Source organism: Oreochromis niloticus, linkage group LG11 (assembly GCF_001858045.2).
Source record: "Oreochromis niloticus isolate F11D_XX linkage group LG11, O_niloticus_UMD_NMBU, whole genome shotgun sequence".
NCBI classification, from domain to species: domain Eukaryota; kingdom Metazoa; phylum Chordata; class Actinopteri; order Cichliformes; family Cichlidae; genus Oreochromis; species Oreochromis niloticus.
The window spans coordinates 20,146,439-20,170,068 of record NC_031976.2 but is presented as its reverse complement, the minus strand read 5'-3'; the positions used below and the strand labels follow the sequence as shown (position 1 = coordinate 20,170,068).

Sequence of the window (23,630 nt, the reverse complement as noted above, 5' to 3'; positions counted from 1 at the left end):
GTGTAAACAACATGAAAGCATGGATCCATCCTGCCTTGTAGCAATGCTTCAGCCTGCTATTGGTCCCATTGTGAGGCTGGCATTTTTGTGGCACACTTTGAGCCTCTTGGTACCAACTGAGCATCATTTCAATGGCACAGTCTACCTCAGCGTTGTTGCTGACCTGGCCTGTTATGACCACATCGTAACTTTCGTCTAGCAGTACAACACACCATATCCCAAGGCCCAACTAATAAATGTTTCTTGAACATAACAATGAATTCACAAAGAGCACCTCTGGAATGTGGTTGGAACAGGGGATTCACAGCTGACCAATCTGCAGCAACTGTGTGATGCTGTCATGTCAATATGGACCAAAATCTCTAAGGGACGTTTCCAGCACCTTGTTGAATCTGTGCCATGAAGTAATAAAAGGGGTCCAACCTGGTACTAGCTCTGTGAGCGTAGAGTTGAGTTTTAGATCGTCTGTGCAAGTGTGTGGGAGAGGGTGAAATGTCCAGAGTCAAATGAGGACAGCCGACAGTGTGCATCTCATTTATTTTCACCCATTCAGACTTTCCAAACAGCCAGAGCTACCTCGGAGCCAGAATGGCGTACCATTAACCCCTTAAATTACAATACATAAATAAAAGCTGTTTGCATATAAACAGTTGCTGATGTACACATTCCAACTTGCTGAAGTACACGCAGATTTACAAGGACACTGAACATGTTTGTTGTGGGTGTTTTCTTTCCTCTTTCTCCAAAACTATGAAGCGAGGCTCTTTCTTTTTTGTTTTTTTAAAGTTTACTGCCACAGCGTCCTCTCCTGTAGAGGAGCCTTTGCATATCCAAACAGGAGTAAACTCTGCTAGCTGTATACTATTTACACTGTAAAAAGACCAGAGGTTAATCTGAACCAAGAACACTGTGACCAGAAACAACAAAACTGAAAGCTGTGTTTAACATTCATATTCATGGAGCGTTCCCAAAAAAACACAAGTAGAAGAACAGAGCTTGCTCCACCTTAAAAAAAACTCCAAGCTTCCTTAATTTAACAGTTAGCCCTTGGCCCTGCTTGTCACAAAACTCCTCCCTCCCCCCCTGCAACGACCAACCAACACAAGCGGGATAGTAGGAAATTGCATCCTCACTTCTCAAACACACTTTTACACACTCGCACACAAACACACACTTTTAACCATCCCATCCCTCCTCATTCAACTTAAGCTCCAAATTCACTCGCGCCCTTTGGGCCCGTGGAGTGGCCCTCTTTCTCCATCTAGAGGAGAAAAGATGAACTACATAGTGCTTCTGCTCCACTGGATTTCACATTTAAAAATGTCCCACCGCCTCACGATTGTATTCTGCAGCTTAAAAAAACAACAAACAAAAGAAAAAAACAAAACAAAACAATGTGTGTTCTCAAGTAAGTCGCAACACAAAAAACGTTTCATTACAGCTCAGATTTAAAACAATGCAACTGAACTGTGACGCAAAATCCAATTTGTTGGCTGTACAATGTTAAGAAACCTTGAAGGTGCTTGTAGCTTCTTCTTCTCCTCCTTTTTTGTTTTTTTTAAAGAGTCAGTAAACAAACACGATATAAGTTAAGGGTTCCTCGGGGTATGATGGAAAACTCTCCCTCAGGCTGACCAGGGCCGTCCATCATGGAGAGAGGAGGGAGGAGAGATGGACATTTTTTTGAGATGATGGCTTCCGCTTGTTTCTCTTGTGTAGCTGCACCGTCACAGAGCTCAACAAGTTAAACTTGTTCTGACAATTAAAAAAAAACAAAAAAACAAAACAAAAACAAAGTCTTTACTCGAGCGTCGAGGAGCAAGTCCCACTGGAGTCGTGTTCTACTCTTCATCGGCGTTCTTCAACATGAGGATGGAGTTGTAGATCTTCAGAGCGGGTCCTAACTTGATTGACAGGATCTTGACGATGTCTGCTTGTGTGAGCAGCAGGAAGGCCTCGCCATCGATTTGCTGAAGAGGAAAAAAATCAAGGAAAGGCTTTGTTACTTTAAAAGACTTTCTATTGTACGCTGGGTGACGCACAAACAGTATGAACGCACCTCACCTCTAATGCTAGAAGCACCAGGAGGGGTCAAAGCAACAGCAACACTTCTTAACTTTTAAAGTACGATTTGACAAAATAAGAATTTAGGATCAACTTTTAGGTGTGTTATTAGTTTTGTCAAAGATTTCGATTGTTTCACTACAGGTCATGAAGTACCTTTGTTCATTTTCTAGTAATTTTTATCTTAAAAATGTCAAACTGTGTCTGTTCTTTGCATTATTGGATAAACGGTCACCAAACGATTGATAGCCAGCGTTAACAAAGCAGGCCATAGAAAGTCACCAGCATCACCCCTAACTAAGTGTCTGCAGTGAGCCAGGTTTTCCTCTCATAGCGGCGAGGTTTGCTGGATTTGGGGAAAGAGTCTGTTTATTTGCTGTTTACTTGTCAGAAACCGTTTAGTAAACTTAATTTTTCAGACAGTTTTGAGCGATACTACAGACAGTGAAGTTAGCATAAACACCAGGAACACTGGAAAGTCTGGTTGTTCTCGACTGCATCACTGTTTGGCTGTTTTTGTGCAGCCGGGATTCTCGGTCTGCCTCATGGGCTGGCTTTTTTCCGTGCTGCGTCGCTTTTGTCTAAACGTCGAAATTCAGCCGAGCAACATTTTGAAAGGTACGTCTGAAAATTGAAAGTCTGAACCTGGAAACTGTTTCCACTGACAGTCCCCTAAATCAGTCTCACTAAGTCCTCTGATCAGCCTTTCAGAGTTCCCCATCTTAGAGTTTGTTAAACCTGCCTTCTTACTGTAGCTGTGTCATTTAAATAAAGTTAAACTAAACAAAATTAAACTTTAAAAAAAAGCTAATTTTTACAGAACAAACGTGGCTGACATTTTTATTGTTTTATAAAAATCACTAAGGGTTTCTTTGCCATTGGTTAACATGCAACGTAAATCTGAACTAGCACCGGGATTTACATTAGAGTGGACATGTGAATTGTTTTGGAAGCACTAAAACTGAGGCTTTTTTTCTCTCATTTTTCAGTAGAACCTTAATGTTATGAAAATATATGCAAGATGAAAAAGCTGGAGACTGCATGAAATTATGCAGTCAGCAAAAAGGTGTCCGAGAAGACTGCACACCATGACTGATGCAAAAGAACAACATCTACGATTTAATGTGCAGCTATTTTTAAGCCAGCTTTACGCCAGACTTCAGACCACACACACACACACAGACTGAACTGATGAAGTTGTTTATTGCTGCCACTTGTATTCCCTTGTTTATTTATTTATTTATGCATGCTTTCTTCACATGTTCTCAAATGCAAAATAGGGACCTCTCACTTGTTCCCTTCACAGGAAATGAGCGAGAGCTTTCTGACCAGCTGCTGATAAACAAAAGTGGCACCCAAAGCAGCTGCTGGATTAGAGAATAACCTCATTCATATCAGCAGGGTTGATATTCTGAACAATGCTAGGAAATAATGGGAAAGCTAAACTGATTGAACCTCGGTCAGTTAGGTATTGTCCGAAGTCCTTAGTTGATAAATTACTCAGTTAAATAACATATAAGGACTGATCCAGAAAAAAAGAAATGAATAACCTTCAACAGCATCTGCCTCATATCCAAAGCAAGTTCTAAATTGATTTGTCTAACGATAAAGCATTAAACAATAACCAACAATGAGCAGTTATTAGTTAAAACTCTGTTTAAAGCTGTTTTCTGTGCTGGGCACCAGCATCTCAAAGCAAAACAAATGAGTGTGTACTTCTTACAGAAAGGTTGTGTGGGCGAGAGCCAAAACATCCACGACCATTATCCCACTCTAGTAATGTAAAATACAGTGGGTGGATGAACAGGCAGCGACATGCCACACGGCCAGAGGGCATCAGCTCGGGTTCGAGTCTGACCCGTGGCCCTTTGCTGCATGTCTTCCCTCTCTCTCTCCCCACTTTCCTGTCTGTCTTCACTGCTTCACTATCCAATAAAGACAAAAGACCAAAAAAATAATGTAGAGAAAAAAACAAAGGCTGTAATTCGCTGTAAACCAACCGATGCTGAATCCGCCATCAAAATAAGGTTCATCTAATTCTGTTTTGGTGATCTCCTCTGCTCCCTGTTTCACTGTATGTGTTTACACACTGAGAGAAAACACACACACACAGATTGAAACAGAGAGCAGAAGACACCAGTAACACAACACGCTACACAAGTGCACATAAATCAGTTAGGAGGTTGGGACTGCGCCTCCTCCTCCCATGCAAGGCAAATGTATTAAACACTATTCGTTTCAACGGTCGCCGCAGCACATCATCTGCCTCCACCTCACCCTGTTCCCACCACCCTCTCCTGTCACACCAAGCTTCTGCACGTCCTCCTTCACTACATCCATGATCTCTTTCTGAGGTCTTCCTCTTTTCCTCCTGCCTTGCAGTCCTTATTCAACAGCCTTTGTCCAGTATGTCTACTGTCCCTCCTCTCCTACATGTCCAAACCATCTCAGCCTTGCTGCTCTAACTCTGTCTCCAACCGCTCCACCTCATTTGTCCCTCTGATGTATTCATTTCTGATCTTGCACGTTCAGGTCACTCCCAGTGAAATCTTAACATTTCCAGCTTGGCCTCCTGTCTTTTTGTCTGAGCCGCCCTCATACGTTACAGCAGGTCTCAGCACCCTCTTGTAAATCCTCCCACTTCACTCTGACATGGATCCCCCTACATAAAACACATTTTAATTTTAAATTGTTCTAACTGTTCTGGAATATCTGCTGAACTCTCCAGACTACACTCTGGAGTGTTTCCGCTGAATTATATTCTGTGATGGCATGTGTGATGGTACTGTACCTACATGCCCCCCCCGCAAAAAACAACAAAAACTCAGCTGTGCTTTCTTAGATGAATTATCAATAATACATCTTGACAATAATCAGAGCCATGATCAGCTACTTCTTCAGTGACTCCATCGTACTGCAGACAAAACTCCAACTGCAGTAAGCAAAGTCTGTCCCTGTTGTGCTCTGAGGCCTCAGTAAACTTGGTGTAGCAGCACATGGGTCAGTTCTCCATCTGCTGCAGGTTCTGGTTAGAGTTTCCCTCCAGCTCACAGAGCATCATCCACACTGGGGAGGTGGGAATTTTTCTGACCGCACGATAAGACACTTTCTACAGAGCCAGCTGACTGATATTGATGACAGTGGCTAATTAGCCCGCCAACAGGGTAACAAAAGACGTGAAGGGACGGAGCCTGCCTGTTAGTGTTGGCTCAACTTTAAAAATAAAAGTGAGCGGACTGTCTGCTACCACTTAGATCACAGAGGCGTCGATCCTTCAGAAGTTTCAGTGTTCATGCCATGTGGCTTTTACTTTCACTCTCACTTCTTTTTACAAACCATCCTGAAGTGCTTACCTCTGTTTTAAATGTAGCAGCGTGTTCTTTACACCCTGGAAGCCCTTTGACGAAACCAGCCACCTGAAGAACAAAGAAAATAAACATACAGCAAACAGCTTCAGACAAACGCAGGATGTCGATCAATGCGTGTTTATCTACTAATCGTGATTCTTTACATGCCTCTATTGACCCTCACTCGTTCACCTGACTGCTAGAATGAAGGCTCCAGCACACACCGCGACACCCAGAAAAGCCCTTACTGAATATTCATGCACAGTTGCGGTCTCCCTGAACAACTAGCCGCCTTCATGTTGGATGAGTGGATTCAGAGTTTGTGTGCCTGCTTTTCTTGTGTTTACACAGTCTGAGTGTCTAAGCATGTCTAACCTCCTCGGCGCTCCAAGTGGCCACTCTCTTGGCAGTCAGCCCCAGGACCTCAGGCAGCAGCTGGCAGTGTTTGTCCCAGCAAAGAGCCACCCGATGGGGAGGCGAGGCAGAGATGCCGGGGGAGAACACCGACTCGTGGAGCGCCTGCTGGAAGGAGATGGCCTCTGGAGAGGCTGAGGAGAGTTAAGAGGAGTCAATGGGAGGAAGTGAGGGTGTGAGGCAGACGATTCATTGTGCACTTTTTCCCCCTGCTTACCTTTACTATCGCCAATCTCCTCTTTGACATAGTGCATTTTCAGGTATTTGGGAACTGGAGCTGTCCTGAAATGAAGACCAACAACAGAATGACTCCTTGAAACAAACAAATCATCTCAGGCGCAGCGTGGTGTGAGGCTATCGTGAGCGACAGGTACCGTTTAGGCCTTGTTCCATTGTGGCTTTGCTCACTGGCTCCACTCTGTGCCTCTGCCTGGCTACTGCGTCCAGTGCGCTCAGCTTCCACCGTCGCCGGTTTCCTAGCAACACAGTTAATCATTGCTCAGGTACAAACCACTACATATAGTTGCATGCAAATCCCCTGATATGATAGGAGCTGTTAAAGTATGTCGGCAAAGGATTGAACCTGTTCTGGGCGTCCTCCGCTCCTTCGGGTTGATCTTGCGTCGAGGAGTTTTGCGTTGTGTTGTTTGCATTTGGGTCAGGGCGTCGGCCACGAGGATGAGGCCCGCTGAGGGCGGGAGGCCGCTCTCCGCTGAGACGGTCTGGCAGCAAACCCTCTTTGTTCAGATTCACCTCTGAGTACGGACAGCTCACCTGACTGCACACAGAGACACAAACATCGCTGGGACAGACTGCCTTTTGTTTTTTTAAACTCCAGTAAGAGGTTATAACACAGACGACAGAAAGGCAGTTAATATCGCCTCACCTTGCCCTCCTACATACAGACAAACACACAAGTAACACATGTAGAGTGCTGGCAGCCCACACAAAAAAACGCAACATTTGAGAACCTGGAGACTTCTCCTTTTTAAGTTACTGTTAAGACATGGTTACTACACCTTAATATAACAATGTGACATTACCTGACGACTGACAGGAGAAACAAAAATGGAAATTGTGATATTTTATTGAAATCCGTTTGGAAAGTGGCGCACTTAAGAGTGTTAAAAGTATTTTAAAAACAGGATAGAAAGGCAACACTGCAGCGACTGAGAAACTATGACAAATATTCCCTGAGGTAAACCGGCAGAGCAATTGGGGAAATGCATAAAACATCTTAAATGAAAATGGAGATGTAAGACATAAGAGTTGCAACAAAAGACGACTGTGAAAGGTTGAGCTACGAACGTGTAGTGAGTCCCATAGCGAGGTCCCCTGATGTGCCCAACGCCGTTGCATCCCGGGGTAGGACATCCTTGTCCTGGAGCAGTCAATAAATCACTGGAGCCTGAAATACACACACACACACACACACACACACGGGAAACTTAATAAAACTATTCTGAATTCATTATACATTCCTCTTAATGTCTTATCCAAGTAAAATAAAGGCAGAGATCAAGTGTGCTGACTCATCTGTTGAAATTAGAAATCTGGCAACCTCACCCTCAGCACCCAGCAGGACAGACAAGGACAGTCTGTGTGTCTGTGTGTGTGTGAGTGTGAGAGAGAGTCGTAAAATGTGTCACACCGTTAGGATATTGTAGTGGGTGTCCAGTTTTTTGACACCACCCGACAGGATGAAGATCTGGGCAGTCGGTTTCCACCCAATAGTCATACTCTGAACTCCAGCCATCAAAGTGGATCTGCAGGAGAAGAAGGACGGGAAGGTAAACAGGAATTTAAACAAAGGCTGAGCCCAGAAAAAAATCAAAAAGCGCTGCAATGAAGAGACATCTCCCACCTTTAGTCTGTGGTCCTCTGTGTCTGCTATAGTGGCAACACGAATGAGCATGGGATTCCTCTTATCAACAGCTTCTACTTTCATCCCAACCTGGAAACCGTGCAGAGGTCGCTGGAAAAAACACAGAATCACGTGACTGTATTTAGACTACTGTAGCACAGTACCGTAAATATCTGCATACTCGTATACCGTACCACTTTGAAAGCTCGTGCAGGAGCCGCCTGTGTGCCTGTCTCCTCCAGGTATTTCTCCCATGAGAAACTCTTTGGTTCCTTACATTCTAAAGAGAGGAGATAAAGACTCATTAGATGCACTGGATACTGCAGACAGACACCATGTAAACAAAGCTATTTCTACAGGCGTGACAACAACATCCAGCAGGTTCAAAATAGGTGGCAACATGGGCATCGATAGGAAATGACATCTTACAATTAATACACTTAACATGAGCACACTTACTTTCTACAGAATAATTAATCTGTGGCTTTATTATCAGATTTTACTATTTCAAGATTCAAGATTTTTTTTTTTTTTTTGCCATTTTTATTTGTTTTATTTAGCATTTTTTATTTAGCTGGCCTTTAATTAATCATCTCAGATCTTGGGTTGAGTTGGGTCCTACAGTATATTACATTCATACTGACTCACATGTGTCTTGGTCTGTCTTACCAGCTGGAGTTGTGAGTGTTAGCTCAGCCTCTTCACAGTAACCCACAGGGTGGATGTATGGACTGCTGGCATCACACCTTAAAACAAACACAAGTAAACGATAACACCGGAGGTTTTGAAAGAAATATTCACCAATAAAAAGGTTTAGAAACTCTGTAGTTACAACGCTAGTCTGTTTATTTAAAATACGGTGGCATGCTGTCTTCAGTAGACAGGCACTAAATTAGCACTGCTTTCACACAGATTCAAATCTCCAGCTGCCCTCAAGGCAGACCGGCGAACATCTCTGGGTAATAATCTCTCACCAGTAATCATGTGTGTCATCCCAGTTGTCAAAATGAATGAGCAGGCGGTTGTCGACAACGGCAGCAATTGTTGCTACACAGATCAAAGCAGGATTCTTCCTGTCAACCGCCTCCAGTTTCATCCCAGCTCTAAACCCGGATGGAGTCACGGACTAAAAACAAACAAACAAAAAGACCATACGCATTTAGCCAATTTAGCCACACGGAGCCTACAAAATCCACTGAATCACAGAACCATCTGACAGCTTCAGATGTGTTTAACACTCACTGTGTTGAGGCTCTTAAAAAGGTGTTTCGGGGCCAGCTGACCCCTGCAGTTCTTCACGTACGTGCTCCAGTTGAACTCTCCATCCTTACAGCCTGCAACACGACAAGCCCAGTCAGCTGAGTTGTGACCCAACTTTGTTAAAAAAATAAAAAATAAAAATTCTACCTTGAATTTCATGTTTATTGGTGGTATTCTTGTTACCTTTAGGCAACAATAACTTGTGTCCGTTCTTCTCACACCAGCCGGCTGGTTTCAAATCCCACGAATCGGCGTTAGCCCAGAAGTCATAGCATTCTGGATATCCATCAAAGTGGAGCCTCACCCTGTAACCTTGGATCTGGGATGCAAAGAGAGGCAGGCATCCATGAGTGAAAGTCTTTATCTAGAGAAATGTTACAGCGTATATGTTCCATAGTCAAGCATTAGCATTAATACCTCTGCAACACTGAGCACACAGAATAGAGACGGGTGAGCCGGGTCAAGTCCCTCCAGCTTCATCCCCACCTTAAAACTGTTCCTGCTTTGTGGAAACGACTGGTGCTGCAAGAATAATAACAGCACAGGTCAGTTAAACAAGACTGTGAGTTTATACTTAACGGGGTACAAATGGCAGGTATATGCAGGTTTTTACCTCTTTGAATAGTTTAACTGGAGCAGCGACGGCTCTCTCCTCTTCGAGGTAAGAAGGCCAGCTCCATGCCCGTTTCTTATTGGGTGGGGCAGCAACTAAAGGTTGGGTGAACAAATAGTGACATATTATGTGTTGTATTAAGTGTATGCCAATGACACACAATGCATATAAAACCATGAATACGTGGATGTATTTAAGGCAGTCTAACAATTTTCTTTCTATCGAAGTCCCTAAATAAAAATGGGCAAAAACAGCATGCTCATAATATTGGTTTAAGTCTAACCAAATTAATAAAAACTCATTCTTCATTCCTGCTTTCTGTCGCTCTGAGAAATAACATTGCCTGTAGGTTTCATGAATTGGAAGATAATGCAAATGCTAATCAGAAAATCTGACAATCGAATCAGAGGACAGTCTCGAAAGCTGAGAATGTATCACCAGATAAACAACACAACAATAAACTGATGTAGGGCATTAACAGATTCTAATAATGTTTAGTTTCATCATACCCAGCTTGGCAATTTTGGCTCCTCTCCTGCCCTTTGTAGCTTTAGCCTTTTCCTACAAGAAAAAAGCAGAATGAGCAAAACGTGTTACACAGGACTATCACAACCCTTCTCATCCTGTAAGATGAGAGGAAACTTAAGCCTGAACATCTGGTATGTATGTAGCTCTGAAGGTGACCACCGAACACAAGTGTTGAAGGTATATTCCTCACCTCTGGTTCTTCTTGGTTTTCTTCCTCTTCATCACCAGAGTCCATGTAGATCTTCCTCTTTTTGCGCACACGTTTGCCAAGTCTCTCTCCTTCTACTGCCTGACCCTCCCGTGCTTCTCCCGGAGACGATCTTCACAAACACAAAGAAGGTCCACATGAAGCAAAAAATATTAAGTTAATCTAAAAAAAAAAATATTGTTTTTTTAATCAGGGGAGGGCATTATTAGAGGCATGATTTTACCTGCCACTGGAAGGCTGGGCACAAGCTGAGCAGCAGAATTTCCCCTGCAGGAGGGCATCCCCAGGAGCACGGCCACCGCAGGCCCGGCACCTTGACAGCTCCCCATTTGAGCCCAAGTTTGCACTAGAACCAACTTCAACACTGGGCCCAACCTCCACACTGGGGCCCTCCATACTGGGTCCTTCCTCTAAAGACAAAAGCACAGGACCAGGAGCTAAAAGACGGAGGAGAAAGAAGGGCTGAAACTGAGGCCAAAACGTAGCGTAGAGTTTAAAAACCAAACAGTGAAAGTCTTCATTATAACAATGACAATCATGTGCCATCATACCTTTAGCTTGAGACAGTCCTGGTTTACTCTGATTGGTTGAAGCTTTGCTTGTCCCTGTCTGTGATTGGCCTTCAGGTGGAGGGGTGGGCGTGTGAGATGGTGCGGGGTCCAAGGTCTCACTGTTAGGCTCTACCTCCTGCCCTTTGACCTCTAAATCTGTGACAATCTCATAAGTCTTAAACTCTGTCACGCGGAACTGAAAAAAAGAGAGACATTCCTATCAGCCAAGTTGGTGTGCCACTATGGTCCCGATTAAGAGTTCAGCCTGAGAAACAGCTATACATATAGCCTCCTCCCCCTATAAACAAATATTTGCACAAGCAGGAAAGAACCTGGACCAAAAAACAAAACAAAACAAAAAAATCTCTTTTGTACCCTGATATCACTGCCTCGCAGCGTTGCAATGCCATCCTGCCAGTCAAACGCACTTGAAATGTCAAACTCAGCTCCCTGGGAGGGGCCATCACTGGGTGGAGTGTCAGTCATTCCCACTCTGCTGATATGACCGACCTGCAAAGAGTCACATGGAAAGGCATGGTATTATGTGCACAGTGTGCACCTCTGACTTTTACGCTTCTGTTTTCTAGCCCTATTGTTTCCCTGTGCATGATAACTGCAGTGAGGCAGGCGGTCCTCTACGGCTTCATCAGCGAACTGATTGCGATCACAAATGCAGTTTTTTATTCCTCCCTGCACTTGTAAACAGCTTTGCGCAGCATCACCACTAGATGGCGACTGCGCGCTGGCGTGCAGGATACACCATGCACTTCGATTTCAGACAAAACAGTCAATAATAATATTGTTTTGCCGGCCAACTATCAGAGAAATGCGAGCACAAACGACCCCATTAGGGTAAACCTTTGTCCAGATCATTGACAAAGAAGTGGAAAGACGTCTCAACTTTAAGTTAACCAGACAAGTTCGTCTTTTCCTTGTTTTAACAGTATCTCTTAAAACCGACTGCTTGCCTGGCAAGGACCAAGTGAGAGGCTCATTTGTTTATCAGCTGTAAGGAGAACACTGTTTTCTGCACTCACTGGCCAAACTTAAAAACGTCTTTATCTGCTTAATAATACGATATAACGTTTTAGTCCCGACGCATGTTCAACACTGAATTAAGGTTTTATTTTCTGCTTGCATCGTGGTCACAACCGTGTCAAAAGTAAACAACAATCAGAGCTCCTGGATCTCGGTTGGGTTAGACTTTGCATCCCATGCCTCAGTTTTATTCTAGCCATAAATAAAGTGTATGTAAGAGCGCCCATGATTAGCATTCGTCTTATACAAAATGGCGGAGCATAGGAAGAGGCCACCAACACGTTTAAACTATGTTAATTACTCAAGTTACCATTTTAAACAAATGCTGCAAAGCTGCTACACGTTAAACAAAAGCAAACGCTTGCTGTGTAATTTCCTGACTTGATGTTTTCATTCACTCTGGCCGTTTTTCTTCACTTTCCCCTTGTCACGGAATGTCAGCCCAGGTTGCTAGCTAGCGCTGACATAAAGCTAACAGTCGCTAGCTCCACTCAGTTAATATGAACTGAAGGCTGCTATAGAGGGCTAACCGTAGCATTGAGACTGGATGCAGAGCCAGCTATAAGGACGATCTGTAATAAATAAGTTTCCCGGTTAATAACAATAGGAAAACGCATTTGCAAAACGCAGATACATCACAGAATATCACGCACACTCGTAACAACACCGCGATACTGTTACGAGCTTTAACATTGTTGCTTGATTAATTTCTTCAATAGAAACTTGGAAAAAAACGATTTATTCTCGCCGTTTTAAATCAGAGTGAAAATAATGGAAACTGTCGCCAGTTTACAAAAACGAACGCCCGCTTTTCAAACGCCGTCCTCGTCAACGACAACAAATGATTATTAACGCCCGTATTGTTTAACAATTGTGGAACTCACCTCGTTTCTGTTTTAACTCTTATTTAGAGCTGGATAGAGTGGTGCGCATGCGCGCAAGACGCGCTGCCTGACACAACTTTGGGTCTCGGAAAAGTTAAGTTCACTATTGGTGGTCAATACCGGGCCTGCGTACGTTCATAACACGCCCCAAAACTCGATTTAGAATCGGTGTAACGAGAATTATCCGCTGGACAGGGGCTCCGGGTTCCCAAACCGCCTATAAAAGCCTTAAACCCGACTGTGTATGAGCATGGAGCACCGTGTCCCCCCCAGAAAGAGCCGTTGGGGAGCCGTTGTTTCCCCGATGGTCAAAAACTGGTCACTTCCCACTTTTTAAGCACACTCTGATCGCTGTAGTAGCTCGTTTGGGGCGGACATATTCAGGACACAAACGTTAATAAGAATACAACCACCGGCGCTAACTATGGATATAAACGCTCAGGCCTGTAAAATCACCTGAAAAACGACCACAATGGGGCTGCTACACACGAGACTGATGGATGGAGTGTACTGAGGTGTGTCAGTCTTAACGTAGCCTCTGATGCACTGAAATATCACCCGACTACAATAAGGGTGATGCCATCACGTTTCATCACACGGCGAGGCTGCTGGGTGCACGATATTTATTATTTATTTTATTTATCTATTACTGTGACAAATGATCAATTTAACTCAACACGTGACCACACAGGTGCCTCGTCTGGTCACCACACGGATATGGAAGTATGTGCTGGGTGCAAAATCACTCATATTCAACCAGAATATAAGCAGCTAACCTGCCGGTTTAAATCTCCTCCCATGCACGCTGGGCGGCTTTCCACGGTAAGGCTGCAGATGCGAGGTATACCCCCCCCCCAAATGGGAAACACCTGGGGTGGGTAATATAACAAATATCCACGACGATATACAACTGGCACATACAGAGGAAAGACTTTATTTTTTCAGTTAAAAACAAATAAAAAGGGCCGCCCTGATACGAGGTGAAACGAGTTCAGCTCGGCTGTAATAGCGGCGGCGCTGCTCCGCGTCTCCTGTTGGCCGCTAGATGGCGGTACGTGTCCACTTTGTTAGGAGGATAGCTGGGGGATTTAACCGGAGGTCGTGCAGCCTGCTGCAGCCCACGTTATTTGGGAATAAAACATTAAAGGGAAAACATGAGATGGCATTCAAAGGCAGAGCGGTCGACTCGAAGGTAAGACGGGGAGATCGTGTGGTGTGAGGTTATCCGACTGTCCTGTGGGTTTTCAGGCGTCTCTGTAAGCCGTGGATCGAAAGTGGGAATGATGTGCGGTTAAACAACAGAATAAGCTGGCTACGACAGCCTGTTTTAGATCTAATGTAAACACACACGTTAAATGTGTATATTATACCTCTTATATATTATAAACCAGAAGCAGGTCGGGCTGCAGCACATAAAAGAGCCTGCCTGTCTGCCTGCTTACAGACCACGCATATCCCTCCCACTGCGGGGATCTGCGTCTATAATACTGTGAGAGTGCAATCCTCAGCTTTAGGTTTGTGTTTGCTCATGTTGCGTTGTATGGAAAATATGTAGTGTTGACGGGGGAAAAAAAACTGTAAATTACGCCCCATTCTCTCTATCCATCCCAACAGACCGTGCTCCTCAACCTGCTGCTGTGTCTGCTCATATTTTACTCGCTTTTCTACATGATCGGGAGCGTCTGCTTTGGTGCCTTCAGGTGAGAGCCACGCACGCGCAAGGGATCGAAAGGAGGATTTGTCTCCTATAATAACTGGAAGTATATTGATGATTATATAAAATAGCAACAAATGTCAAGAAACAAATATATTTATTCAGAATCCAAATGTCAGGATTCTGAATAAAAAAGTCAATAATTTGACATTAATCTCAGAATTCTGAGTTTTTCTTAGAGTTCTAAAAGAGAAAGAAACATCAGAATTCTGAAATTAATGTTAGAATTCAGAAACTATTCTGAAATAATCTCAGAATTCTGAGCTTTTCTTTCTCATAGTTCTAATGTTAAGTTCAGAATTCTGAGATTAATGTCAGAATTCTGAGGCTATTCTGAAATTAATCTCAGAATTCTGAGATTTTTTTCTCGGAGTTCTAAAGTTAATTTCAGAATTCTGAGATTAATGTCAGAATTCTGAGGCTATTCTGAAATTAATCTCAGAATTCTGAGATTTTTTTCTATGATTTCTAAAGTTAATTTCAGAATTCTGAGATTAATGTCAGAATTCTAAAGGTTTCTAAAGGCTATTCTGAGATTGATCTCAGAATTCTGAAATTAACTTTAGAAATCATAGAAAAAAATCTCAGAATTCTGAGATTAATTTCAGAATAGCCTCAGAATTCTGACATTAATCTCAGAATTCTGAGATTTTTTTCTCTGAATTCTAAGATTAATCTCAGAATGATGCGTTTAAGTCAAAATCTCAGCATTCTGAGAAAAAAAGGTTACACCAATCACACAATTCACACCATTAAAAACAGACTAACTGCACTGCTATGCCATTTTTCTTTGACTACATTTAATAAGGGTTTTTTTTTATCCTTTTTAAATGTATGACATTATTGAATATTTTATTCCACAGAGCCTCTTTAATGTATTATATTCATTTTGGGTTTTTGTTGGTATGTTTTATTGTATTCCATTCAAACTGTTATATATTTTACTTTAATTTCATTCTTAATTTTTCTGTTTAAGCTCCTTTCTTTTGGTTAATTTTTTAACTTATTGACCTATTTGGTTTTGTCATATCGTATTATGCTCAAGATATTCTACTTTACTTATAGGTTATTCTGTATTATTTAATCTATTTACTCTTAGGTTATTCTACTTATTGGTCATTCTACTTTATTTAAGGTATTTACTAATAGGTCATTGTTCTTATAGGTTATCCTACTGTATTTAAGATATTTATTTTATAAATTATTATACTTATAGGGCATTCTACTTTAAGATATTTACTTATAGGTTGTGCTTTAATGTTTTGTTTGCTGTAACTTTATCATATCTCTCCTCTCAGGTTGGACCACTTTGACGGACTGATTCCTTTTGACTTTAAGACTGAACCGACTGAATCCAACTCCAAATACTTGGGTGAGCACACCTTATGCATGAATGCTCTCAACACAGAGTGGGAGCTTTATACACATAATGTATTTTATCTTTTTTTTTTCTAGTGAACCTCCTGTCCTTGGAGCTCACCTACTTTTGCAGTGGCCTTCTGTTTGCCGCAGTGGTGAGGAGGCGGGTTTGGGACTACGCTCTCACTGTCACACTGGTGCATGTAATGATCACCAGCCTAGGTGAGCAGAAATGTATCGGTGCATCTACCCAGGCTTGAATAACCAAATGTATTGTGTAATGACACGTTTTGTTTCCATGTTGCAGTAATGTTGGAGTTTCCTACCGTGTGGCAGTGGTGGCTGGCTTTAGGTAAGACAAACACCGCTGCCAGCTCATCGGTTACTGTCAGTCTTAACTTCATGAGGTTAGCTGTTTCAAATATGTCACTCTTCATTTTTCCCTAGGCAGTGGCTTGTTTCTGATGATTTGCAATGGTCAGTTGATTGCTTACTTCACATGCCAGAGTGAGCAGAGCTACGCATCCTTCAGCATCTACTGACAGACTGAAAGCCACCCTCCCTGTGTCCAAACTGTTCCACAGTCTTGTGAAGTGAGGTAGAAAGGATCAGAACAGATGCTCTCCTTTTTTCTCTTTTTTTTTTGAGGGGAAGACACCCATTAGGTTCTCCACGGTGATGGGCTTTTTCTGTTCGTCACTAAAATTAGACACCAAAACACCACACGTGAAGTCGGAGCTGGGGTCCAATTTGTGTTTTAGTGTTGCCAATAGGCTGGCATCCTGTTGTTTTTTAAATCTAAACGCCGCATGGAGATGCTTTCTGTATTTTGCTCTGTCACTATGCAGCAATAAAGCAGCCAGTGAAGTATTTTGAGTGCACTTGTAACCTGTGAATGTAATGGTAGAATGAGAATTTTGCAGTACACATTGTATATTTTAATATCCTGTAAATGCAGTGTGTTGAAAAATAAATCTACTCCAAACTGTTGAGTGCTTCATATGATGCATTAAAGCAGTGAGGATGCATGAAACAGTGACCAGCCTATTCCATCATCACAACCACATATTGAAATAACAGCAATAGCCAAAAAAACTAAACATCCAATGAAACATACAGTATGTTGCACTGTTAGCATAAAAATCTTTTTTGCTCAAGTTCTTAAAAATAGAAACCCACTTAAAAATTAATGACGTAAAAAAGAAACAACTGAACAAACACGCCCCCAGAGGATCCGGTGTTGTTATGAAACCGGCTCTGCTGCCAGGTACTCCACCGGGTTCATGTAGGAGAATCCCGGGAAGGCCTCGCTGACCCCGGCCTCCTGGCACCTGTCGTTCACACAGGCGGGTACAGGTTGTCGTGTGAACGCTGGGTCGATGTAACTGACATCACAAGGGCCCGCCTGAAGAGGAGAGAGGAGTGAGCCATGTTGCCTCGGTTAAAAACAAAAGCGCGCCGAGCTCATTTCTGATTCACTCGTACCACTTTTGGGATGAAAGGGGGTCTGATTTTTCTGGCCAGGAGGTCATCCCAGTTGATGGAGGCGAAGAAGGGATGTTCCTGCAGCTCTGCCTGGAAATACAGTAACAGTTAACCCTTCTGTGGCCTTGTTTCATCACTGTTTCTCTTCTTTTTAGCTGGGGCACTTACAATGTCACAGCTTGCTCCTAAGCGTCTGGAGACATCTCTTTCCAATAAGCCCTCCAACAGTGAGCAGGCAGCTTTAGAGATGCCGCTGCGTAGCTGCAGAGGGCCGTAAAGGATGTTCTGAAACATTTGCACTTTACTGCGACTATAAAATGGAGGCTGTGAGAGAGAAGTAGGGGAAGAGTGAGATGGATTAAGGTGAAGATGCTGATGATGTAAAGGAAAGAGATCACTGCACCTGGACTCACCAGTCCACAGATCATCTCAAAAGCCACCGTGCCAAGTCCCCACCAGTCCACAGCTGGGCTATATGGATAGCCGTGTAGCACCTCTGGAGCAAGGTACTCCGGAGTGCCACAGAAGGTGTGCATGATCCCACCTGTGGCCACACCTTCTTTACAAAGCCCAAAGTCAGTCAGCATCACGTGGCCCTCACTGTCCAGCAGGATGTTCTCAGGTTTCAGGTCTCTGCATAAAAACAAATAACACTGAGTCCTGCAAAATCTCACATCAGCTCTTGTTTCTTTGTTAGTTTCCTTTAGCTTCACATTGCTTTTCCTCACTCTTTACTTTTTAATGTGGTGCCGGAGAACATGGTGGATTTGAGGGGGAAAATTTCATTGGGATTTCACTACATGAATAAATCAAACACGCAGAACACGTTTAAATCAAACATGCACAAAGAAAGAGAGAGAGCACCGAGGCAAGAAAAACCTGGAAGGGTGACTATGCTGTGGCTTTTCTAATGCTGTGTTTTCATGCACACACACATATGCACACACACACACACACACACACACACACATATATGTGTATGTGTGTGTGTGTGTGTGTGTGTGTGTGTGTGTGCGTGTGTGTGTGTGTGTGTGCATATGTATATGTATGTATATACCTGTAGACAATGTTAAGAGAGTGGAGGTAGCCCAGTGCTGCAGCCATCTCTGCAGCATAGAAAGCAGCTCTGGGTTCTGGAAATGACCCCTCTCTCTGCAGGTGGTAGAAAAGCTGAAAGCAAAGTGAGGAATTCAACACAACAGCAACACCTGCACTTCTACAAACTCATAGCGTACATAACAACTAAACATCTGAATGCAGAATATTTTGAAATCCTTAATCTTATACACTCACCTCCCCTCCATTGACATAGTCCAGGACAAAGTACAGAGTGTTTGGTGTCTGGAAAGAGAAGTGGAGTCCCACCAGGAATGGATGCTGTAGTCCTTTCAGGAGTACACTCCTCTCAACCATCACATGCTTCTGCTACAGAGACACAACACATACATTAGATAGATAGACAGACAGACAGACAGACAGATAGATAGATAGATAGATAGATAGATAGATAGATAGATAGATAGATTACCTCTTTCCTCTTGACAATCAACTGTTTCTGGAGCACTTTCACGGCATAAACCCCCCCCTTGTTTTCTATGTCTTGCCAGCAGCACCTGTAAAAGTTTGAATTTTCACATTTAATCTCACAGCACCAACCTCAAACAGAGCAACTTACAAGGTCAACCAAATCTGGGGAAAAAAGTTCCCATCCGACCACATCAGCATCAGAAAAACACATTTTAAAAAACTGCAACCAACCACAACACAGCTGGTACATTTTTACCTATAACACAGCCAAGCTGAAGACAGTGTGGAGGAGTAAATGTAAGTAAGTCTCGTGTTTTTTGGCTTTGTTCTGGTATTAAAATATTTTTGGAAGCGTGCTCATTTGTTTATTCTTAAAAATTATGACATATCTAGGTCATGTATAGTGCTGTAATTTCATCATATGAGACGAAATATTGAGATGGTACAAGCCAGACCCACAAGCACAAGACAAATGGCTGAAATTAGTGAGAGAAAAAAATGTCCTGGAGCTGTTGACTCATCAGATAAGAATTCAAGAGGTACGATGTCTAGAGAAATGAAAGAAATGGACTGTGTTTATGTGTCAGAGACAGGGCGAGGACTGAAATATTGATGTTACAGGAACAAACTGCAGAGACGAGGCAAGCCAGGTTGTTCGTGAGTGGATGTAGGTGTTTTCTGTTTGTTTGTAAGTGATGAAAAAAGGAGAGTAAAAAAACTGCAACCAGCCGTTTTACAGTGATGAGTTAGATTTGGGACTATGTTAGAAAAGTATTTTTCACACAGAATGAATCACAGCTGGGAAATGAGCGATTCCTAAGCTAGAACTTGTTTTTGACCAGCCACCTCTCTGATATGATGATATGACCACCGAAAAATTGCCAGAAATTAACATCCAGGGTACCAGTGCTTGTTTGGTGCACTGATGCTTAAAGCTGTTCAATTGGAGTGGGTGTAAAACTGATTTAAAAGCAGGTTTAAACAGAGCCTAAATGTGTTTTTCTGTGCTGAGGATTCTGTGTGGATATCTCCTGTACTGAACAATAACAAAGCCTCATGTTCCAGACCACCCTGCATGCAATCAGCTGTCTTAAAGAGGGTCGGGGGGGTAGGTGCTGAGGGATTTTTTTTCCCCACCTTTCCAAAGCTTCCTCTGCCAATGACTTTGAGGTAGTCGAAGTCTGATGGCTTCATCCTGGTTAATACAACAGCAGAAAACAGTTAATAATGAACGGCCGAGTACGAATAAGTCATGCATAATGAATGGATGTGAATGCATGATTAGAAATAACTCTCAGGTTGCCTCTGGTGAAGCTCGTGAATGAGAAAAAAATGTTCTTGCCACGGTATTAAGTCAAGATTGTCCATCATTGACATCATAGACAAAATATTTCCAGATGTAAGGGGAGAAAATGACTTACTGTGAGGTTTCTGTGTTCGTGGAGCTCTGAGGAAAAGACATAGAGGGGCAGGATGGTCAGGAGGTCAGCTCAAGTTTCATCTTCTGTCAACACTCAGCAAATACTTTTAAAAAAAGTCTTCTCTATAAACTCACCGAACTAGATTTCTCTTCCTTCCTTCTCCCCGGTTTGCTTTGTCTCCGCAGGATTTTCTCAGTGTCCAGGCTTCAATCGGGAGATCAGACACAGAATATGAGGGTTTGTTTTATAAGGTTCAACACGAAGGAAAAAAGCTATGAAAAAATGACTGTTGCCAACTTACTGTTGGCAGAGGTGCTGGCTGGAAACAAATTTCTGCAAGAAGTCACTGAAGCCCACTTTCTTCCCCTTGAGCAGAGCTGTAGCACAGGAAGGGGGTTAGTCTCTTACATAAGAGGTCAACAGCTGTATTTACTCAGCAGAAGGTTGGTGTGACTTTAACACTGCACTTCTCTCAAGTTATCAAACTTCTCTAATTATCTGGAGACTTTCTGAACTTTTCAAGCCAAAATAAATAATTTTAACATTGTGGTATTTTATGCAGTAACTACTCTCTTTTGGCCTCTTTACCTTTATCTTTATATTAGATATTATACACGAGCTTGCTTTAAGATCAAAGGTAAAGTAAAGCTTATTTTAAACATTTATATTTAACGTTCTTACCTGAGAGAAACGAGACAAGGCCTTTCATCTTGGCATAGGTCATGGGCCTTTCTTGAGTCACTGTCATCTGGAAAAGAAAAAAAACGACCAGCTGCTTTTACTTGAAAAATAAAAATTAAAAAAGAAAAAACAGAGGAGCAGAGCGCAGGTAGCTGCTGCTGAAGGCACACGGGTAGACTGTCCGTCTCTGAGGTGCCCCGCTTGGCTCACTTCGCCCCTGACCTGCCGCTCAGTTTAAGGACCAGTGACGCAGGGAACACGCTGAATACCAGTGAAGCTGCGTTCAAGTGCCCTCGGAGATATCCAAAATATACTATGTGTGGACAACCCTAAGTTACGACCAGCCCCTGGCCAGCAGCATGTTTCATTTTTCCTCTGCAGCATCTGGGACTCTCGTTCCTGCTGCAGAGCTTAGATTGCATAAGCGTACACCAAAGCCTTTTAACATTTAAACGGTTTGCTGACTAATAGATGGTTAGCTGTCACCAGTGGAAAATATATCTGTAAATCAATTTTTTTAACATTAGAATTCCAGTAAACCAAAAACTGATCTACAGTTTTCTTTATTATTTATTAATAGTCAATAAATTCTTAATTTTTATTAGTAAAAGCAAAAATTAGGTCTACAAGTGTTTTTCATAATGTTTAAAGGAGATTTTCCAGTTCAGATCAACAACCCCATTTCAGACGTGTAACCATTATGTCACTGGAACAAAGAGAAAGACAAATTCTGACTATAAAGTAAGTAGTACTTTACATCTAGCTAATAGTCCCAATTGCAGTTAACTTACCACAAATTAGCCCACGTGGAATTATAACGTTATTTTCAGTGAAGTTACTGATGCCTCTAATGGGTATTTTTCACTAGCAAGAAGTTCATTGTTGATATCAAGAATGGACTTTTTTAATGGTGAAAAATTAAATGTAAATCCTTTACTAAGTTGTTAATATCGACACATGTCAGCTGATGTTACATTACATGTTAGCACTGCTGATGGATTGTACCCCGGTGTGCCATAAAGGCCTGGCTGGATGAGTCTGGTGTTGAAGAACATTGTTGGTCCACACAGGCCGTGACCTCAACCCCACTGAATACCTTTAAGATGATCCAAAGAGGAGAATGTGAGCCAGGACCAACATCAGCATCTGACCTCACAAATGCTCCTCTGAATAATGAATGTCCAAAAATTCCTATAAACATTCTCCAAAATCTTGAAGAAAACCCTTCCCATAAGAAGCTCTAAGTGTAATATGTAGGTGGCCCAGTATTTTTGTCCACATAACATGCTGTCAAAATGACCTCCTGGCACTTGAATGCAGCACAGGGGAATCATGCGCTCTCAGGCTGATATTCGGCCTGTGACTCAGGCCCATATGGTGATGTCAAGGGAACTTTTTAGTAACTTGTAACATCTTTTTTATGATCCTATTTATTACTGTATGGAAGCTTTCTAAGAAATTCCAGCCACCGACATTTAGAAACCACCAGTATGTCAATGAGTGGGTGACAGCACTAGTACTGCTACACTGTTGATACTGTATTTAGAATATCAGTTAAACTGAGAACAACCTGGTTCATGTTACTCCAGAAGGAATTTTATTCAGAGACATGATTTTTATGAGAGTGGATTCACTGCCCTCGGTTTCCTTTTCAACATATAGTGGCTCAGGGACACTATACCCCGGTGTCATGGCAGCTTTCCAATACATGACAAGTCTGTCATGCTGTCTCGTGGCTGCTGGATGTCTGAAGAACTGGCAAAGCCTGCTATGTCGTTAAAGAGTTTTATGCTTGTGATATCTGATCAAACCCGTTTTACATTCATAGTAGCTGCTTGTTCCAGATATGATTTACATACTGAGGCCGTGTGAAATTCAAATCTTCCTGTCTGAATTACATAATCTAAATTGATATGAACACGAAATTATATAATGAATGGAAATAGGAACCAGGTGGGTCTGGCACAGGTTGTGGTAAACAAATTCTTATGGAAGAGGCAGAGAGATTAGAAAGAGATGATAAGAGAAATTTTAAAGTGAGAAATCTTTACATGGTATGCTACACTGTAGTACTTGTGAGATGATTGAATAAATCCCACAGTGTACAGTTACCAGATGGAAATGATCAAAAGAGTGGTGTCAGCAATGAGAATAAGAGGGTGTGAATTAAATGGGACATGAAGTTCAGATACTGAAATAACATCGAGTTTGTCCCTCTGTCTCCAGTGTCTAAATTTGGAGCCGTGGGGTTCGGAGTAGAGCTGGTACAGGGTGTCTTGGTTGCTGTTGCAGAAAGTTGATCCTGGGATAGCAACAGGGGGAGGTTTCCTGTGGGGTGGGTGGGAGGAAGGGGAAAGCTAGAGACCCTGTGACCCCAACGTGAACCAGTCCATGCTGGTCTGATGGACTGCCCTCAGTGTGAAACCTCTTGTCCCATCACTCTGACGGCATGGGAACTGGTCAGAGCTGGTTTTACCTCTCCAGGTCACACTGAACACAGGTCACACATCTCAACACTCCAAAAGCAGTCCTAAAAGTGCATAAGCCCACAGCACAGATCAGCCTGCCCAACTGAACAGAGGAGGGTCTCTATGAAGTCATGGAACCGTGAAGCCAGGTGATCATGAAACCAGATAACAGGTTTAAACAGGCATATGCCTGTAAGTCGGGAA

General features: G+C 42.6%; 3 protein-coding genes across 6 annotated transcripts; 1 reads left to right on the top strand and 2 right to left on the bottom strand.

Annotated features, from left to right (window-relative positions):
- Nucleotides 1–520: 520 nt before the first annotated feature.
- l3mbtl1b (L3MBTL histone methyl-lysine binding protein 1b) lies at nucleotides 521–13,071 on the bottom strand. Of its 4 annotated transcripts, none has more exons than XM_013274842.3 (22): nucleotides 12,772–13,071; nucleotides 11,225–11,359; nucleotides 10,850–11,045; nucleotides 10,522–10,735; nucleotides 10,281–10,410; nucleotides 10,072–10,123; nucleotides 9,563–9,657; nucleotides 9,367–9,471; nucleotides 9,097–9,268; nucleotides 8,932–9,023; nucleotides 8,664–8,815; nucleotides 8,359–8,435; nucleotides 7,884–7,969; nucleotides 7,690–7,800; nucleotides 7,477–7,591; nucleotides 7,134–7,233; nucleotides 6,409–6,603; nucleotides 6,200–6,301; nucleotides 6,043–6,107; nucleotides 5,787–5,959; nucleotides 5,418–5,480; nucleotides 521–1,970 (listed from the first exon to the last, which is right to left on the bottom strand). In XM_013274842.3, the coding sequence occupies exons 2-22, from the start codon at nucleotides 11,333–11,335 to the stop codon at nucleotides 1,842–1,844; spliced, it is 2,535 nt and encodes an 844-aa protein (XP_013130296.1). In that variant the 5' UTR covers nucleotides 11,336–11,359; nucleotides 12,772–13,071; the 3' UTR covers nucleotides 521–1,841. The 4 variants fall into 4 exon arrangements, with proteins under 4 accessions (XP_013130296.1, XP_013130295.1, XP_019220409.1 ...); XM_013274841.2 differs by lacking the exon at nucleotides 12,772–13,071 and adding an exon at nucleotides 12,198–12,752; XM_019364864.1 differs by lacking the exon at nucleotides 12,772–13,071 and adding an exon at nucleotides 12,198–12,752 and having other exon boundaries at nucleotides 10,522–10,708.
- Nucleotides 13,072–13,795: 724 nt separating this feature from the next.
- On the top strand, nucleotides 13,796–16,833 carry LOC100692278 (transmembrane protein 244). The gene is made up of 6 exons (XM_003451008.4): nucleotides 13,796–13,963; nucleotides 14,386–14,471; nucleotides 15,784–15,857; nucleotides 15,941–16,066; nucleotides 16,152–16,196; nucleotides 16,292–16,833. Exons 1-6 carry the CDS (start codon nucleotides 13,817–13,819, stop codon nucleotides 16,384–16,386), a joined length of 573 nt encoding a protein of 190 aa, XP_003451056.2. The 5' UTR covers nucleotides 13,796–13,816; the 3' UTR covers nucleotides 16,387–16,833.
- sgk2b (serum/glucocorticoid regulated kinase 2b) lies at nucleotides 16,760–21,249 on the bottom strand. The gene is given in 13 exon segments (XM_003450942.5): nucleotides 16,760–17,249; nucleotides 17,330–17,419; nucleotides 17,498–17,653; nucleotides 17,743–17,962; nucleotides 18,387–18,499; nucleotides 18,623–18,754; nucleotides 18,858–18,914; nucleotides 18,916–18,942; nucleotides 19,994–20,051; nucleotides 20,278–20,303; nucleotides 20,412–20,481; nucleotides 20,579–20,654; nucleotides 20,959–21,249. Coding segments are annotated over 13 exon segments (1,254 nt in total). The 5' UTR covers nucleotides 21,026–21,249; the 3' UTR covers nucleotides 16,760–17,087.
- Nucleotides 21,250–23,630: the final 2,381 nt, after the last annotated feature.

Coding starts and splice junctions, on each gene's coding strand:
- l3mbtl1b (XM_013274841.2), bottom strand. Junction 7,970..8,358: donor AACACTCACAACTCCAGCTG/GTAAGACAGACC, acceptor TCCTCTCTTTAG/AATGTAAGGAACCAAAGAGT. Junction 1,971..5,417: donor CTGCTACATTTAAAACAGAG/GTAAGCACTTCA, acceptor TTTCCTCTTCAG/CAAATCGATGGCGAGGCCTT.
- LOC100692278 (XM_003451008.4), top strand. CDS start 13,817: ATGGCGGTACGTGTCCACTTTGTTAGGAGGATAGCTGGGGGATTTAAC. Junction 14,472..15,783: donor GTCTGCTTTGGTGCCTTCAG/GTGAGAGCCACG, acceptor CTCTCCTCTCAG/GTTGGACCACTTTGACGGAC. Junction 16,067..16,151: donor TGTAATGATCACCAGCCTAG/GTGAGCAGAAAT, acceptor TCCATGTTGCAG/TAATGTTGGAGTTTCCTACC.